General features: G+C 42.6%; 1 protein-coding gene across 4 annotated transcripts; it reads left to right on the top strand.

Moving 5' to 3' along the window:
* Positions 1 to 3: 3 nt before the first annotated feature.
* On the top strand, positions 4 to 17,779 carry trak2 (trafficking protein, kinesin binding 2). Of its 4 annotated transcripts, XM_040051441.1 has the most exons (17): positions 4 to 134; positions 4,182 to 4,383; positions 5,504 to 5,692; positions 8,604 to 8,663; positions 9,316 to 9,392; positions 9,491 to 9,607; positions 10,457 to 10,672; positions 10,771 to 10,849; positions 10,957 to 11,087; positions 11,178 to 11,252; positions 11,879 to 12,016; positions 12,685 to 12,764; positions 12,918 to 13,058; positions 13,135 to 13,427; positions 13,665 to 14,156; positions 14,243 to 14,342; positions 14,422 to 17,779. In XM_040051441.1, the coding sequence occupies exons 2-17, from the start codon at positions 4,329 to 4,331 to the stop codon at positions 15,200 to 15,202; spliced, it is 3,024 nt and encodes a 1,007-aa protein (XP_039907375.1). In that variant the 5' UTR covers positions 4 to 134; positions 4,182 to 4,328; the 3' UTR covers positions 15,203 to 17,779. The 4 variants fall into 4 exon arrangements, with proteins under 4 accessions (XP_039907375.1, XP_039907376.1, XP_039907377.1 ...); XM_040051442.1 differs by lacking the exons at positions 4 to 134; positions 4,182 to 4,383; positions 5,504 to 5,692 and adding an exon at positions 5,701 to 6,213; XM_040051443.1 differs by lacking the exons at positions 4 to 134; positions 4,182 to 4,383; positions 5,504 to 5,692; positions 8,604 to 8,663 and adding an exon at positions 5,702 to 6,213.
* The last annotated feature ends 156 nt before the right edge of the window (positions 17,780 to 17,935 follow it).

The following is a 17,935-nucleotide window of genomic DNA, read 5'->3' as shown; positions in this document are numbered from 1 at the left end:
TCGCCACTTGATGACCGCTTATTGCCCTCCCTCCCCTCGCTTCCCCTCCATTGTTTTAGGCTTTGGTGAAGGGATTGACAGACGCCGCATGTATTGCTGGAACTGCCCATGATTTGGAATAATACTGATATAGGGTAAGCCTCATTGTAACTAATAAAACGTGTTTTAAGCTGTATAATGTATAACGGTCAACGCGGGAGGGTTGCTGATTGTTTAAGCTCGCGGTTGTTGGCTAACGCGATATGAGCAACAGTGAAGCTGTCAGCCAGCCACAGGATGGTTAAGCTAGCTAACGTATTTACAGTTTTTTTGGTAGTTAGTTTTTTTGTTAGCCGATATGCAAAACATTTTGTTAACTTTAGTTCGCATCTATTTATATAAATCTCTTATAACCTTCTTACTAGCCTTTATTACAAAAGTATAGCTAAAGAACGGAGTGAGTAAATTTTAGCTAATGGTCAGCTCAACAAACAGACAGGTGTGCAATATCTTACGGTTCATTCGCTAGCTTAACTTTTTTTTTCATGTGTCTGGATCCTCCGGAGAGTTCAGCCGATAAAGGTTCCAAGAAAAAGTACTTGATATCAGGAAAGCTTGGGCTAGCAAGAGAGTTTCATGTCTGCAGTGGCTGAACTAACTATCCCAGCAACTCCCTGTTAAATGCTATCAGCTGAATGAATGATGCCAAATTGAAGAATACCGTAGCTTTTTCATATTTATTTATGTGGTTAAACATTTTAATACTACTAATACTATAATAATATTGTTATTATTATTAATAATAATAATAATAATAATTCAAATTCATGTAGCACCTTGTGTAACACATAATCCGTGGGGTTGTAGGGGAGGCAGTCTGTGCTGATACTAAACAGCAAAACATTTCAAATTAAAGGTTATTTTCAAACTAAGTTCTGCTTAGTTAACGTGTTCATGGTGAATCATTAGATACTGAGTTTGTTTGGGGTCATAGTGAACTGGATTTATATGAGTTTATCGATGTTTTATGGTATTAAAAGAATCTGAACCTGATATATGCAAAAAAAAAAAAGTTTACATATATATCCATAACCTTTGTTCGAGAATGCACTGACAAGGCTATTTGTGGGGTCGTTGTTAAAAATTTTCTGCATTATTTTACACTGCTTGACTGCTTGCTGTGATTGTGGTGAGGTTTTTATGATCGTGCTCTGCTCCGTGTGGTGCAGACAGTGCTGATAACATCGCATCGTAAACAACGGATGTGGAGCCACTCAGTGAGATTTTTTTTTATAATACTCTTTAGATAATCCCAAGTATCTTTTCATGCATGTTGTTGTGGTTAAGATAATATTATCTTTTAACTGCGTATTGGATGACATACGTTTTGCCAGTATCAGCCAATGAGTATATCTGTCCAGATCTAGACTATAGTTGACAGTCAGATCAGATCAGATTAGTATTTCATGATGCTGTATGTGACTTGGTTTATTTCCTTTTGGCCAGTCATGACAAGGAATGCTGATGTTCCTGTGAGGGATTTCTGGTTATGCATCTAAAGCCCCTGGTGCAGTCAATCAAATGCGCTGCCTCCCCTGTGTACATGCCCTCTCTAGTTTGTCCGCTCTATCACGGGCTCAGTGCAGATGCCGTGATTAAAAAGCAAGGCCAATAACCGGTAAGGGAAAATGTCAAAAGAGAAAGTCAGGTTGAGCATTGAGCTGAAGGTGTAGATCAGACATGAAGGGAGGTGACGCCTGCGAAAGGCTGATGTAAACAGACAGTCCCTGTGGAAGAGCTCGGACAGACTCGTGCTGTGTGTAGTGATGCGGTGATGAGTCTGTTTAAGTGTTACTTTCAGGGCTGCTTCCTTACTGCTGTGGATTTTACATCTTTATACCGTCGCCTCTCTTAAGTAGCAGTGGTCACAGTGAAGCCAGAGAGTGTTGTGTTTGTGTGTATGAGCCTAGCCAATGAACCATAAATTTCCATTTAATTTCTGAGTGCTTAGTCAGGAAGCTGTCTGCCTGTAACAGTCATGAAGTGACTCAGAGGCACTTGGACACCATCAGTCCTGGCATTTTAAATGGGAGAGAAAATAAGAAGCATTTGTTTGATAGAGATTCATATTAATGATTGACACATGCAATATTCTGTGCTTAAAATTGCTTCACGGACTAATGTGATCATTTGAACCCTAGGATGAGTCACCTGGTCATTAATGGGTAGGTCCAGTATATCTACCAGGTGTTTAGTGGTAAGCAGCAAGTTTAGGCTGTAGCGTTGCATGCATCTCATCTCCTTTAATCTCCTCTATTATGGAGATGATTGTTTAAGCGTCACTGTTATGTAAGGAGTGTATGAATGTTGCCCAAGGATTCTGTCCTTCCACAGGCATGCTCTCTGATAAACACCCACATAGAGTTTGTGTGCCTCTGCATGCACAGGCTGCTGATGCAAAAGGTACTCAGCCTATTCCTGGCATGTCTCTTTCACAGACTGTATATGAAAGATAGAAGAAACCCCTGGATCTGAAAAGTTAGGCAATGTGCAATTTCTTTAAACCTAGATTCTTTCTAATTGCTTGTCATGTTGAAAACTACTAAGATAGCAATGCTGAAAACACGCTTCTTGACCTATCTTCTAACCAATGTACTTCTCCACTTTTACACATGATGATCACTTGACTGGACAGAAGTGCTGCTCAGTTCCTGGAAAGAGCTGTATAACATCTCCTTTGTCCACTGTAGAGGGCTAGAGTCCACAGAAATAACCCTGATGACGTCATAGTCATATTGTTAACAAAGATCCTGTGTTCACATTTTAGAGCTTGAATTTGTGTTCATCTTTTATATAACGTCTATATAAATCAAGCAAACTGGATCATGGGAAATGTAGTCTGGCAAACTGAAAAACTTTAGACTTTTTTATGTTTTTCATGACTCCAACAGCAGCCAGTTAATTGAGATTGAAGATGTGTGTAAGGAAATAAGAATATATCTAGAAGCATATGTCCCATCCCTTTAAGACAGCACATCCTGTCTCATTCCTTCGGTTAGGGCTGTGCAATATGACCAAAATCTCATATCCCGATATAAGACATCTATCGTCCCGATAATGATATAAATCACAAAAATTTAACATTTTCTGTAAATTCTGTGAATCTCGGGCAGCTCGACTTGCGGGAAGTGTTTCCAGCTGCGCGTCATGTAGCTGGAGTTGAGTGTTTTAACCGATGCATGAAACGACACATTTTTAGACATAAGTTGTAATGGCCGCCGTTTTCTTTGTGAGTATTTATTACACGGCGTGCTGCGGGGAAAAGCCTGTTCTAACGTTTGAGTCTGAGGTTTATTTTTTAGCACCTGGCGGCTCTTTTTTGCTTCTCATCTGTAAATACTCTGCATACTCTTTCACGTGATTCAGTTTATTTTGAAAGGTCTCAACAGGATCTTGAGCTTTATTGTGAAAGGTTTATGTAGAAAATAAACAAGCGGACACGCGATGGTTTTACCCTCATTGTTGCTAACGACAACACATAAAAACAGGCTCTTGTCGTCGGTAGTGTGGTTATATTAAATATAAGAGAAAGAGAGAACTTTAAGAAATTTATATAGCCACTACAGTAACCATCAAAACGGTGAAAAAATATTGCCGTAAACAGTTTATTTTGCGACATCATGAAACAAACGATAGCGTAAAATGAAACGATAGACGTTTTTATATCGTCATCCGATATATATATCGTTATATGGAACAGCCCTACCTTCGGTCATCCCTTTAAGGCTTGGAAGAGTTCATAAAGAGACAGGCAACAGGATGTGGGCTGGCTCAATGTCACCCCTCCCTAAAAACTGTATGTGGAGTTATTGTCACAACATTTCTTCAATCAAAATCTCAGAGCCTCACCTTTAGTTTGTTTAGTAGAAGTAGAAGAAATCTTTTAGCGTTAGCATTTTAGCATTTATTTTAGATTTGTCCTTGTCTGAAAACGATATCTGTGGTTCAAAAATCAAAGACTGTGGGTGGCTCTAAATCTTATAAAACAGGTGTGAAGGAGAGCACAAGAAGGAAATGAGTCAGTCTGCTTTATTACCAGCTGCACACGTTACCTGGACATGTATATTGCCCCTCATTCAGCCTCTGCGGAGGTCACATGTCTTTATCTGTGAGACCACTAACACTTGTCTCTTCTGTTTCAGGTAGCGGTGTGTATGGGCACACCGCCCTGTCAGCACAGGAACAGGATGTGATGTCATGCCAGTAGCAGCTCCTGTGTTCTGTCCAGCTTTGTCTTTTCACGAGTGGGAGAGCCTCCCCTCCCCACTCCCCCTTTCCAAAGACGGGATATGTTTGAAGTCAAACCCCGGGCGGTGGAGAAGAAAGAGTCGAGCACGGAGACAGGTGAGATGGTCTTCTGTATAAATATCATATATCAAAAGCTGCAGTACGGCCACCGATTTGCTTTGTGCACATTTTTAAATGCTGCTTTGTGAGTATCAGGTCTCCCTGAGGTACAGTATGTGGTGCCTTTAAGCCTGATGCTATAGTTAGCTCTGTTTGTCCTAGTAAACCACATATTTGTTCGAGTGGAAGGACATCGGCTTGTACAGTGCCTGAGACAAGACAATATACACACACACACACACACTGTTCATCAGCCCACACGCAAATCTCACTGGAGCTGCACAGCTTTGCCAAAATAAAAGCTTCATTTATCAACTTAATGGAATGCCATTGTGCCATGATAATACCTCAGCCCACACACGTTTTGTCTGTTTTTGTGGCAAATAATTGATTTTTCAAGTGCTTTGTGGGGAATAAATAACTAAACAGCATAATCAGTATATCTGCACCATCTTAGAGAGCGGTTAGTGACATTGAACATCTCTCTAGTTCAAATCGGAGATCTATCTAGGGTTAAAGGGGAGCTGCAGTCCCAGTTGGTACAGTTGAAGTACATCCAACTCACTGGAAATCCACTGGAGAAGCAGTTAGTTGGTATCGAGAACTGCTACAAGGGCAGGCTGGCCAGTGAGCCAGGTGTTAGGGAAAACACAAGATGGGAAGGGCTGCTTGACTCCACACTGCCATCTGCTATTTGTTCTGCACGCACTGCCAGGAGTGCTGTGAACTTCTGCTGGCCCACTAATGGACTCATACTATTTCTAAATCAGCCTAAGCACCTTGTTGTGATAGAGCAGCTCTTTTGTTTGACTTTTTTATTGTTTAATTCTCAAAAAGTAATGAATTTATCATATGCCTGCCATTATGGACAATTTTAGACTAGAAGATTTTCCATCCACCCACCTTCCATTTATCCAATTCAAGGGCCCGGAGGTGCTGAAGCCTGTCCCAGTTGTCATAGGAGACACAGAGACTTAGTCAACTATTATTGACTAGAAGATTAATAAAAAAACAAAAAACAAACAAACAACAACATTAAAAAAAAACCAACAATAATGACAGTAATGGTTGCTCCACCAGCTGTTGGCGATGAGTTTTTTTGTCTGTCTTCCTCCAGACGAGGGGCTGGGCAGCAGCGGGAGGAATTATGGCTCCGGCTCACTGGGCTCCGGTTCGGTCGGCTCTGGCTCCGTGTACCTGTCAGACAGTCAGGACTGGGTGGTTTCCCCGAGCTGCTCCCCAGACGAAGGTCCCGGGAACAGCGCCATCTCCCCCATGCTGGCTGAGGAGACTTTCCGCTACATGAGTAAGTGTGTACATTTTGGTATATTTTTGCAAAGCTGCTTCCTTTTGCAGACTTCCTTTTGATTGGTTAAGCCTTGTACAACAGAACCGAGCAGATGGTGTGTGTGTGAGTGCATTAGGCACGTGAGGGATTCTTTTTATGTGGCGCCGTTCAATTAAAGTCGCAGGGATTTAGTGTGGACATTATTTCGCACAGCGTTCGTCATTGTGTCTGTTTGTCTTTGCTTGTGTGACTGTGGCACTGTGTGTGTGTGTGTGTGTGTGTGTGTGTGTGTGTGTGTGTGTGCGTGTGCGTGTGTGTGTGTGTGTGTGTGTGAGAGAGAGAGAGAGAGAGAGAGAAAGATCCAGCACGGTTAAGTGCAGCTGAGTTCAAAACCAAAGCCAGAGTGAGTCACGGGACAGTAACAAGAGAGGCGGTGTGGATAGATAGAGGATGAAGACAAGAGAGCACAGAGAGGAGACACAACATGCCAGTGTTAAACATCCACAATGAGGAGGCGTACGATAAGTTTGCTGTGGAAGGTGAGCATGGGCTCAGTCCTCAGTACATGTCTGAAAGACAGAAAGAGAGAGAGACAGGCATGCAGCTTCAGTAAGCATGTCAGCAAGGTCAGGCAAAACGTGACAGCGTAGAGGGCAAAGTGTCTGTGTGTGTTACTAGAAAGGAAGTGGGCAAATCTGATGGTGTGTTTACATTTAAACAGGTTGCAGTATGCTGAAACGAGACAGGATAAACTTCCTGTTTTTCTCATAATTGCCAACGCTTTGTTTCCTGCGTTTGAAGATTATTTGATTTAACGTGAACAGATCTTGATTGTTTCAGTTCACTGAATGTTTCGTCATTTCCTTTTATTAATGTTTGATCAAACCAACAATTTGAGCATTTCTCAAATAAATAGTAACTTAAAAAAAAAAACAAGTAATGAATGAAGTGTTTTAGTTGCACATGTGAGGAAATTGGACATTGGAGGAGTCTCAGTTTCATGGTGCTGTTTGCTCCACTTCTGCAAAGTTAAACACAGCCTATTAATAACATGTGCTGGGGCATGGCATGTTAAGATGTGTGAAAACACTTAGAGAGGTCTGATTTTGACATTCATATTTAGACCTTGCAGTTGATGCTGAAATATTTCAGTACTCCACTATGGTTATACGAGTATCAAGTATCCTGGTTTTAGTGTCATGTTGTGAAATTTGAAGAGTTTATACTGTAATTTAATGGCTGTTGAGGATCTTGTCATTTGGCTCGACGAGATGATGTCCCATCTCTTTTTCAAAGCCTGACAACAAGAGCTGGGAGTGTTTTTACGCTCCAGGATTTGAGTCGTAAAACTTTCTTGTCTGGGAAAAGACAAAGTTGTGAATAAAGGGTACTTATGCTCAATTCCAGTAGCTTTGCATGAGTTATTAACTCGAGTTATTAACCTGTGCATTTCTGCTGGCTCATGACAGAGCAAACATAGAGCGACCTAGAGTTGATTTGAAAGAGATAAGCTTTTTGAGTTTGATCCAGGTGTCATATTGGTGCGTCCATATGATTGTACCTCACACTGCATTTTGAAGTTGAGTTTGTTGTATAATCACATGTTGAGTTTATTGATGCCAAAGGTTCAAGCAGCCATGACTCTGGAGATTCATGTTACTTAACAAGTAACACATTGATCACCCATTGGCCTGTTGTGTGTCTGTTTCATTTTGACATAAATTCATGAACTACAGAGGTTGGACTTTGCTGTTATGAAATTTATTGCGGCCAGAGTTCAGTTACTGCCTTGTATAAGTCAATACAACCTGCACTGCTTTCCCACCCTGCGATCAGCATGTGGTGTAAACAGTTTCATTTATTTATGCAGCATTTGATCATGATCAAGCCAGACTATGGACATACATAACCCATACAATGATGGCATGCTTTCAGCAGCAGGTAAAGGTATTAGTGTATGTTTTTGTCTGTGAGTTTGTGTGTGTGGAACAGTAACTTGAGACATTATATGCATTATGTATGCACTGTAACTGTAACAAGGATAGCCGTGCTGGGCAGAGGTTATTTTTACCCGCTGGTTGTTGGAGTGCAGTGTCCAGATTCAGAGGTCATTGTAGGCTTCAGATTACTGGATGAATGCTCTCATCCATTTGAGCAGCTGCCTAGCTCAGCTTGTTACTTTTAATCCCTGCTGAAACTGTTTTATTACACTACATTTATTCAGAAAAAAAGATAGTGAGTCCGATGTGAATCTGTGCAACGCTGTGTCATAGCAAGCGATCGCTCTTTAGGTTAGATTATCGTTAACAGTACTTGGATTACACTTTGTTAATGTAGTTGTAGGTGTTTGTACAGTAAGCAGTAAACTGGGATTGCACAAAGAAGTTGTAATAAGGGCCCTGCGACAGACTGGCGACCTGTCCAGGGTGTACCCCGCCTCTCGCCCTATGACAGCTGGGATAGGCTCCAGCGCCCCCCGCGACCCTGAAAAGGAGAAGCGGAAGCGAATGGATGGATGGATGGAAGTTGTAATAAGGTTGTAAGTTTTTGATCAAACCAACAGAAGTAAATATTCTAAATGAGTGTTGGGGACACGCATCACTCTGTTAAAGGGCTTCTAGCTGAAACCAGATGGCTCATTGATTAGGGTTGCCACTTTTCTTTGAACAGGTGGAACGCTGAACTGTGCAGCGCTGGTGACACCCACTCAGGTGCTAAAAGCAGACCAGACTAATCGATGTGTAGATTCTCTGACTCTCAACAAACTAATGTCTCTACATGATGTTTGTTTATTGAAACTTTCATTTTTCTGCCAGTGTTTGTCTCTTTCCTTTTCCTTTCTTTTTCCATCTGTCTTAAAACTGGCTGGTTTACTTCTAAACCATCTGAACTTTCCCCTCTTTTTCTCTCTCTGCATCTCTCTCACTAGCATATCTTGCTTTGGAACCCCCTTCTTATTCCCACCCAGGCTCTCAGAGCCTCTCCAAAGGTATCCTACTCTTCCTACTTGCCTGTTCTTCTCTGGAACTTCATTTAACTCAAGTGTGAGAGAGGGGCTTCTGTCAAAAGTGTGGCCACACACTTCTAGGATGTGATCTAGGATCTGTTCCTAGGCCACTGATTGGGAGCCCCTCTCCACTTTTTGCATGTAAACAATAAGACAAAAGACTTGCATAGTAAAGGTCTTCTGCTTCCAACTGTAGTACTGTACTGTGTACTGTAGTCAGCTTGTAGTACAGTTATTCATTTCACTGTAAAGCTAGTGTTCTTTTTAAATTCAGACCACTAGCACGTGTTGCATAATTATTGCTCCAGCAATAATCATTTAGCAATTTAGTGGACATAATTTGGACCACGCGTCCATAATCAGATGCTAAAAAGTGTAAAGAATGGTGATGTTATGTGACTATAATAGCCAAGTAGCTCCTAATGTTGCTTGTGGTCAGAATTCTTTATTATGTAGTAGATCATGCATGTTAAAGACGTGTCCAGTAATTGATTTTATTTTCATGTTTGTGTGGAGTTGCTTGGATGCACAGTGTGCATGCCAGAATGTGGTTTCTAGATTTTTTTAGATGTGTGTGTGTGTGTGTGTTTTTGTTTGTTTGCTGCCTAAAAGTTAACGTTTTCCCTCTGGCCAGTCCTCAGTGCTGATCGAGTGGAACAGATGACCAAGACGTACAATGACATTGAAGTGGTCACACACCTTTTGGCTGAGGTAGGGCGTTGATCTCATTTGTGATCATTTTTTTCAGCTAAGAAAACAACAGCCAGTTAACTGATTAACCCTGGGTGCCTTGTGTTCTCTTTGAACAGCGGGACAGAGATTTGGAGTTGGCAGCTCGGATTGGTCAGTCACTTCTACAGAGGAACCACCTGCTACAGGAGCGAAATGAGGCCTTAGAGGAGCAGATAGCACAGTCTGTAGATCAGGTAACTGTTTTTATTCACTTTAAAATGTGTAAATAATGTTTTGTGCTACATAAAGAGAGGGTGATAGTATGATCATTTAAATTAGGGGTGAGGGAACTCCAGGCCTCAAGAGCATGGTGTCCTGCAGGTTTCAGATGTGTCCTTGATCCAACACAGCTGATTTAAAGGCTAAATTACCTCCTCAACATGTCTGCATGATCTAGTGATATTGTTGCAATAGGTTTTTAAAAGAGAAATAGAATAAAGCATTTAGACATTTGAATAATAAAAAGGGGCTCTAAAATAGATCCCTGTGGTACACCTTTTCCTAATAGTTAGTTAGCTAGTTAATAGTTGCGGCAGATGGCTGCCCCTCCCTGAGCCTGGTTCTGACAGAGGTTTCTTCCTCTTAAAACGGAGTTTTTCCTTTCCACTGTTGCCAAGTGCTTTCTTATAGGGGTCTTCTGATTGTTGCGGTTTCTCTGTATTGCTGTAGGGTGTTTACCGAACTATATAAAGCGGCTCGAGGTGACTGTTGCTGTGATTTAGGACTATATAAATAAAATTGAATTGAATTGAATATCTCATGGACCAAAAAATGCTTGATATACATTAATAATGTACTATTTTTTTTAAATGTATCTGCAGCCAAAATAACATACCATTTTATTTCAATAAAATGGTATTTCTGCCACAAGTCATGCATGTTTGCTGTATACATACAAATATTCCATTCACTTTCCAGCTTTAAACTAAACTTCAACCAAAAAAATGAAAGTTAGATTTTTGTATCTCTAGAAAAAGAGAGTTTTAAAATGTTAAAATCCTGTAAACACTAATCACTTTTCCTAAACTGTCCACATTGGTCAGGTTCATCAGCTGCAACATGAGCTCAGTAAGAAGGATGAATTGCTGCGGATGGTGGCCAGCGCCTCTGAGGAGAGCGAGACCGATTCCAGCGTGTCGACCCCACTGCGGCAACCTCACCTGCCGGGGGGAACCGCCGCTGCTGCACTTAGTCAGCTGGAGTCCCTGCAGAGCAAGCTGCAGGACCTAGAGGAAGAAAATCTGGCGCTGAGAACCGAGGTATGTCGTTCTATGGGAAGCAAATTTGTGGCACTTGATCAGAAGCAGATGTTGAAGTATAATCTCTGCTGCAAACTGAGCTTTTTTGACTTATCCAGGCTTGTCAACTCAAAAGAGACACCATCACCTATGAGGAGAAGGAGCAGCAGCTAGTGAGCGACTGTGTCAAAGAGCTCCGTGAGTTTTTCTTGAAGTTTGCAAACTTATGTTCAAAAGGAACTTTTACAGATCAGGCATCTGAATTTAATCTTTGGTGTGTTTGTGTATATCACACGTGGGGTCAGGCGAGTCCAACAGCCAGATGGTTTCGTTGACTGAAGAGCTGTCTCAGAAGAACGAGGAGCTGCTCAGACACCAGGAGGAAATCGCTCAGCTGCTTTCCCAAATAGTCGAGCTGCAACACAGAGTGAAGGAGGTGGGCAAGCTTAACTGCTAGCACTGATTACCTACTGTAGGTGCTGGCACAGTGTGTGAACGCTCTTGGTGTGATGCTGTTTATCTCCAGCTGGCTCTGGAGAAAGAGGAGCTCAGGATCCACCTGCAGGCCTCCAAAGATGCTCAGAGACAGCTCACAGCAGAGGTACAGTCTCATACGAGTGTTCAAGTTCCTTTTTAGAGCAAGACCAGTTTAATTATTCTACAAAGATGCAAATGTGATCATATAATGTAGGTTTGTAGCTTTTATGTCAAGCCTTTGTAAGAAACCACACTTATGGTTTGTGTTGGAGCCGGTTTACAGCAATTTAGAGCTTTAACGTTGTCAAATCTGTCAGTCTGATCTGATTTTCATTCCTAACATCATTCCTAATACAAGGGGAAATGATGTGTTTCCCTAAAAACTGTGTCCTAAAAGCATAAACATAAAATTTAGCATAAACAGTAAATTTAGGTCAGAGTATTGAGAAATATCACAAACTAACCACCTCCTATTCCCAGTTTTATTTTACTTTTTTTAATAAATTCACATAAATATATAACTGTACAAACTTGTGAGTAATTTTGCCCGAGCCTACACTTTGGGAATTACTGCCATACATACATCTACCAACCTGCCTACTGAGAGAAATTACCATTTCATCAGTGTTTATACTAATTCTATAAATCCAATAATCCAGTAAAATACGCTCTGAACACATCATTCATTTTAATTACTCTTGAAATAATTTCTTTGCTTAATTAATTATTATTTGCACGTGTCTGCTGCAGCTCAACGAGTTGGCCGAGAGGAATGCTGAGTGTGTAGAGATGCTCCATGAGTCGCAGGAGGAGATCAAAGAGCTGCGCAGTAAAAACAGCCCCTCAGCTGGGATGCGCCGGCACCTTCCCTACGGCCTCTACCCTATGGTGAGAGAAACGCACCCTTGAACTTTTATTTGGAGCACACAGAGGAAGATACAGTCCCTGGCACATGTGTTCACAAGGCATCATACAGCTGCTATTAACCCTTTAACACCCAGTGTGTTGTATTTGCTACATAAAGTTTTTTGTGACTTTTTGAGTTCTACAACATTGGTGAGATTTTTCTTTTACCCTTGAAAAACCTAAATAAACTGCACAACACATTTCATATTTCAGGCTTTAAGGGTTTAAGGAGGTAACCGTAATCTCTGGCTTTAGACATGTTCTTTAAAGTTTTTGTTGAGTATAATGTGGGAGTCTGTAGGATATTGGTAAATGTAAATGGTAAATGGCCTGTATTTGTAAAGCGCTTTACTTAGTCCCTATGGACCCCAAAGCGCTTTACACTAGATTCAGTCATCCACCCATTCACACACACATTCACACACTGGTGATGGCAAGCTACACTGTAGCCACAGCTGCCCTGGGGCGCACTGATATTGGCTTGCTTTTGGGAGCCAGCCTGAAGTGGCCACTTGAGGAGCTGCAGTTTTTGGCCTGTGTGCATTTATTTTTTAGGCTTGGATGAATTAAGCTGAACAGTGACTGTAAACATTACTTTTGTTGAATCCACAGCATACTTTTAATCCTCCGTATGTGTCCTGTTTTTACAGGAATCCTTAGCAGCAGAGATTGAGGGAACTATGAGGAAGGAGCTGAGTATAGAGGAGGAGACCGCCTTTCAGGACCAAAGGTTAAAAGCTGCAGAATGTGTTTGCTGCTGAGGATGACAGTTGGTGTTGGAGAACTCGTACTTTTTTCCAGACTTTTCATGGGTTTGAAAAGTTTAGGAGTCTGCATTATATTTTAGGTCTAGTCTCTGACCTTTCACCTCATTTTCCTATAGAATTTCCCAGAAGCGAGTCTTCCAAACAGTCCGCTCCGTTAATGCCTCAGTACTACGATCAGCTTCAGCAAACCCACCAATCCCTGGCTCCGGACAGAGCTCTCTGGTGATGACAGCGCAGCCGTTTCAGTCCACACAGGGGTAAGTTTCAAAGAGCATTTTCTGTTTTGGAAGAGATTTATGCTCGATTTCAGGTCATAACATGCATGTTTTGCAGGGAGGAGGGCCGAGTGGGCCAGCCTGGTTGTCCAGGAGGAAACGACCTCACTAGAGCACTCCACCGCCTGTCATTGCGCCGTCAGAACTTCCTGTCCGAGCGACAGTTCTTCCAGGCGGAGCGGGAAAAGAAGGTGCAGGCCCTGGCGGAAGTGGAAGGAGAAGGCAGTTGCTGCAGCTCACCAATGGGCAGTGCGGTCTCGTCTTTCTCCAACCTGTCGGATCTCTCCATCGCCTCCACTGTTTTTAAGACTTTCCTGCCTGAGAAGCTCCAGATTGTCAAACCCATGGAAGGTAATGTTTGCTTTGTTGACACCTCGAAGGTTATCCTTTACTACAAGGTGATGTAATCCAATTAAAGAAACCTCCAGCAGAACCAGGTTCAGGGAGAGGTGGCCATCTGCTGGGGTTGGTTGGGGTGAGGGGAGGAAGACAGGACAAGGACATGCAGTGGAAGAGAGCCAGAGATTATTAATAACTAATAATTAAATGCAGAGTATGCAGTAACACATGCTGACATTTCTTTCTCAGGCTCGCTGACACTGCACCACTGGCAGCAGCTGGCCAAACCTCACCTGGGAACCATCCTGGACCCACACCCTGGAGTAGTGACTAAAGGTTTTCGCCCATTGGCTCAGGACGCTGTGTACCACCTGTCTGACATGGAGGAGGATGAAGAAGATGAAGAAAACAGAAGGAATGGTATCCTGGAGAAAGGAGCAGCAGAGCGGAGTAAGGAGGAGGAAGATGAGGAGGAGGAAGGCGGAATCACCTTTAACGTGCGCTGCTCATCTACACCCGAGGAGAAAAAGGACAGAAAGCATGCGGTATCATCTGTCCCCTTGCCGCCTCTCTCCACTGGGAGTCCAGCTGCTTCCTCCTCCATCAGGTTAGACTTCTGCCCTACACCCCTTCATGCCACAGAGAAACCCGGCCAATCGCCTCAGCCCATTCCAGGAGCCTCTGAAGCAGGACTCCAATCACAAAGCCAAACCTTGACATCGACAGCAGTATCTTCCTCTGGTAAAAATCACTTTTTGTAGCTTGTTATTGCTCATCATTTCCAATGTGCGCGTGTTTGGTTTTCTGAAGTTTTCTTGTTTGTTCAGTCCAAAACCCAGGGAAGTGTCAGAGCTCCACCTTTTCCACCTACACCTTCACTACCTGTCGCATTCTGCACCCGTGTGATATCACACAGGTCACCCCAAGGTGAGTCCTCTTCAAGAAAATAAGCATCCCATAAACACTGTTATTGTTCTAACACAGACTCTCCTTTTCTTGCTTTCAGTTCTCAGTCATCCCACATGGCGAACACGCCTAGCTCCATGAGGACGGGTCCCAGCACCCCTGTGACTCCCTGCAGACTCAGTCTGGGTGACTCTTTCCCCCCTCGACGTCTGCCTGCACCCCCCAGTGGCCTGACCAAGCTGGTCCTAGAGAGGGGTATTTCTGCACAAGTCTCCAACCCTCCTCCAACCCCGAGACCCGCCCCCTGGCAGCCCCTCTTCCAGCTTCTGCCAAGCACGCCCCCCAACTCCCCCTCCCACTCTCCTGCCCCTTCCCCGGTGCCTACAGAGCCCCGCCAACACCCAGCTGACAATTTCCTGGCCTCGCGGCCCGCAGAGCTTTTTCTCCAAGACGTTTACGGGTTAAACCTGGGCCGCGCTCCGCATCCTGACCTACCAAGCCCATCCCAAGAAACCCCAGCCCTCATCTCATCCGCCAAATCAGGCAGATCCAGGCCCGACCCGGCCAGTGTTGGTTTGGTGGAGAAGCTCCGGCAGCTGGGATTCACTAAGGTGTTGCATGGTTCTGAGTCTGATGCTTCAATGCCACGCCAGGATTCTGCCACATTTGTGTCAGCAGGTGGAGGGAGCCTTTTAGATGGCCTGAGGCGCAACCAGAGCCTCCCGGCTATGATTGGTGCCCGAGCTGGAAAGTCAGCCGGTCACTCAGCTCCTCCTCCTCACCCCAGGACCCTGGCTATCCCCCCACCTCCATGGGGGAACCTAAAAGAAAGACGGCGGCATCTTGCCTCTATCTCCTACCCAAGTTCAGCCAAACGTTGAACTTAACAGAACATCAGTCCCCTCCTTTATTCCTCCACCACATCTCTCCTCCTTTCTGCCTTTGGAGAGAGAAGTCAGGGCAGCGGTGGGCAGAACAATCCGTCCTTTTTTGGAACTTAATTTTAAAGCACAATTTAATGATACTGACTGTTTTTAGCCACCCTGCATTTTCTGTGTATGTGGATGTCTGCCATGCTGATAGTTAAAAAGGCCTTGCCTTGCCTCTGAGTGGGTCATCCTCTTCTCAGTCTTATATTAAATAGACTCAGTAGTTCTCCAGTGAGGCTCTAGATGTTAGGCACGGGTAGAGGAGGGCAAGAAAGGAAAATGTAAGTGTACGAAGGTTTGTGGAAGTTGATTAGAGAAACGTAAAGGAAGAAGTGAAAGAAGGGCGAAAAGGGTGTCAGTATGTTTATGTCAGAAGACGGGGTTTCCGCCATATCAGTTAACATAGGGGGTTCAAGCAGCCCAGGCTGGAAAGCAGGCATTTTTCTCTCACAATTGTCATTAAAAAATGTTCAGAAAATCTATATTGTTGTAATAAATGTATAACTGTACAAACTTGGTAATTGATAAGTTTCGGTTAACGACCCGTTAGCATACACTAGAAGAATGCTATGGGCAAAATTAGCTTTACTGTAAAAAAACAAAACAAAAAGTCATAAATTTGTTCAGTTCGATTCAGTTTGTACATATGAACAATATTGTGTGCAAAAGTTTAAACATACATGTGCATATTTTTGACTACAAACAATTACTTTGGCATTACCTGCATTCATTCCTATTCATTGAGGACTGTGTCATGAGCGCCCCCTGCTGCAGCCGTAGTTGAATTGCAAGCACTTTGTGTACAGTGGGATTAATAGGAAACACACAGTCTCCCATTGACCAGCTGTGACACACCTGTGCACACAACAGGTAACGAGAGACTGTAGAGTTTATTTTTGGCTTTCCAGCTTTTAAAAGCGAAAGCACGAATCATGCTAAACATCATTTGCATACAGTAAAAAAGCCTAGCGGTTCTGTTATTAGTGGACATAACTGGATGGATACCAACTAGAAAGCAAAACTATTCAATTTGAACAACTTTTTTCAGGCTGGTCTTATGTGTTTAAAGTGGTTAACAGTAACAGTAGGCTAATGATGTATTAGCTAAATTAATATATGGAGCTGTTGTGTAAAAACAAAAATATCTGGTGTTTAAGGAGCTTGTAATACACTGGCGGAAACCCTAAAAGATGAAAGAAGAAGAAAATAAGGGAGAGGGGGTAGGGGGGCTTCTGGGGTCTTGCTGTTTTAAGGGCTTCTCAGTTATAGAACAACATCCTGCTAGCTCATAGCGTAGCAGTTGCTTTCGTCATACATACAGGTAGGAGGACAAGCTTGGAGACTTCAACCACTCGCTGGTTTAGTAGCTGAACATGCCAGTATTATTGTAACAGTTTTACAGTGTTGCACGGATGTCCAGTGACTGTCCATGCGCCATGCCCAACGCCTGCATGAACACCACCTTGTCTGCTGGTCCCAGCATGCACCTGTTGGCAGACAGTTAGGATGAAGGCAAAGACAAAACCAAATGGGACATCAGGCAAAAAAACAAATAGGGTGAAAGTTTTCCTTCAGGTCTTTGTGTTTTGCGTGTGCGTGCGTGTTTATGTTTGTGTGCTTTTTAATGGTATGAGGCCGTATGTGGAAACTAGCACTGCTCTAGTTTGAGTTCCTTTTTTAAGCTGTATTTGGACATGAGTTGCACTTAGTGGGATTAAGAGGTTTAAGGGTCACTGCTTGCTTTGACAATAGATGTTCAGGTTTGGGCTGTAAAGAGGGAATAAAAACACTCACTTATTATTTTAGCTGTTAACCTAATTCAGATTTGATCAAGAGTTCTTTGCTTTAAAAATATGTTTCTCCTTTATCTCATGGATGTATACAGTTTGTGTATCGGCCAGCAGGTGGTAGTGTTCTGTAGGAAAACATCTGACATCATTCTGTACATGTGACACGCTATAGCATTAAAAATAAGGAAACTTAGAGCTTTGTGCTTTATCCCTGTGACCCTTCAGTGCTATTGTTCCCAACCAGACCTTGCCCCGCCCCCCATCTCCAGTAACTGCACTTTTAGTTTTTTGTATTTAACCTTTATTTTATTGATGAAAGAGTTTGATCTACATAAATAAGAGACATTTAGCATAATTGTGAATGTTGTAACAATATCAGCTAACATTTTTCCATAAAAATTTGGATAAGTAGCATTTTGTTGTGCTTTTCACATGAAGGGAATCCAAACTCAGTATTATTTTTAATTTTGAATATTCTGGCTTATACATGTGTTTGTGATGCATTTAGCAGCTAATTAACAATAATGCTTTAAAGGGCAACAAGAGCTTCAGCTGAATGTTTAATAGGAGAGCAGGACTGCAGAGAGGAAGGAAGGTACATTCATAAAGTTGGATAACTTCCATCCCCTTGAAGCAGGAGGTTCTCTGGCTATAAGAGAAAATGTCCTGCGATTCCTTCATGTCTCATGCCTATTATTCATGTCTGTCTTTTTAAATAAATAAAAAAATATATATATTGCCTGTCTCACTGTTTTGTTATGATTTGATGGAAGTTGACCTAAATTCCAGACAAATGGTTTGCAGTTGGGTGTAAATTCAGTCCACTGTATGCAACACACGAATTCTATTGCAAATTTCATGACAATCTCTCTGTTAGTTATGGGATATTAAAAGT

Source organism: Simochromis diagramma, unplaced genomic scaffold (genome assembly GCF_900408965.1).
Source record: "Simochromis diagramma unplaced genomic scaffold, fSimDia1.1 OVJJ01000107.1, whole genome shotgun sequence".
In the NCBI taxonomy this organism is placed as follows: Eukaryota; Metazoa; Chordata; class Actinopteri; order Cichliformes; family Cichlidae; genus Simochromis; species Simochromis diagramma.
Note: the sequence above shows the minus strand (reverse complement) of the source record. Positions and strands in the feature narration are given on the sequence as shown.

What these genes read in the sequence shown, in the direction of transcription:
- trak2 (XM_040051441.1), top strand. Translation starts at nt 4,329, where the DNA reads ATGTTTGAAGTCAAACCCCGGGCGGTGGAGAAGAAAGAGTCGAGCACG. An exon ending in TCACACACCTTTTGGCTGAG is followed by an intron (nt 9,393 to 9,490) that starts GTAGGGCGTTGA and finishes CTCTTTGAACAG; the next exon opens with CGGGACAGAGATTTGGAGTT. An exon ending in GATTGTCAAACCCATGGAAG is followed by an intron (nt 13,428 to 13,664) that starts GTAATGTTTGCT and finishes TTTCTTTCTCAG; the next exon opens with GCTCGCTGACACTGCACCAC.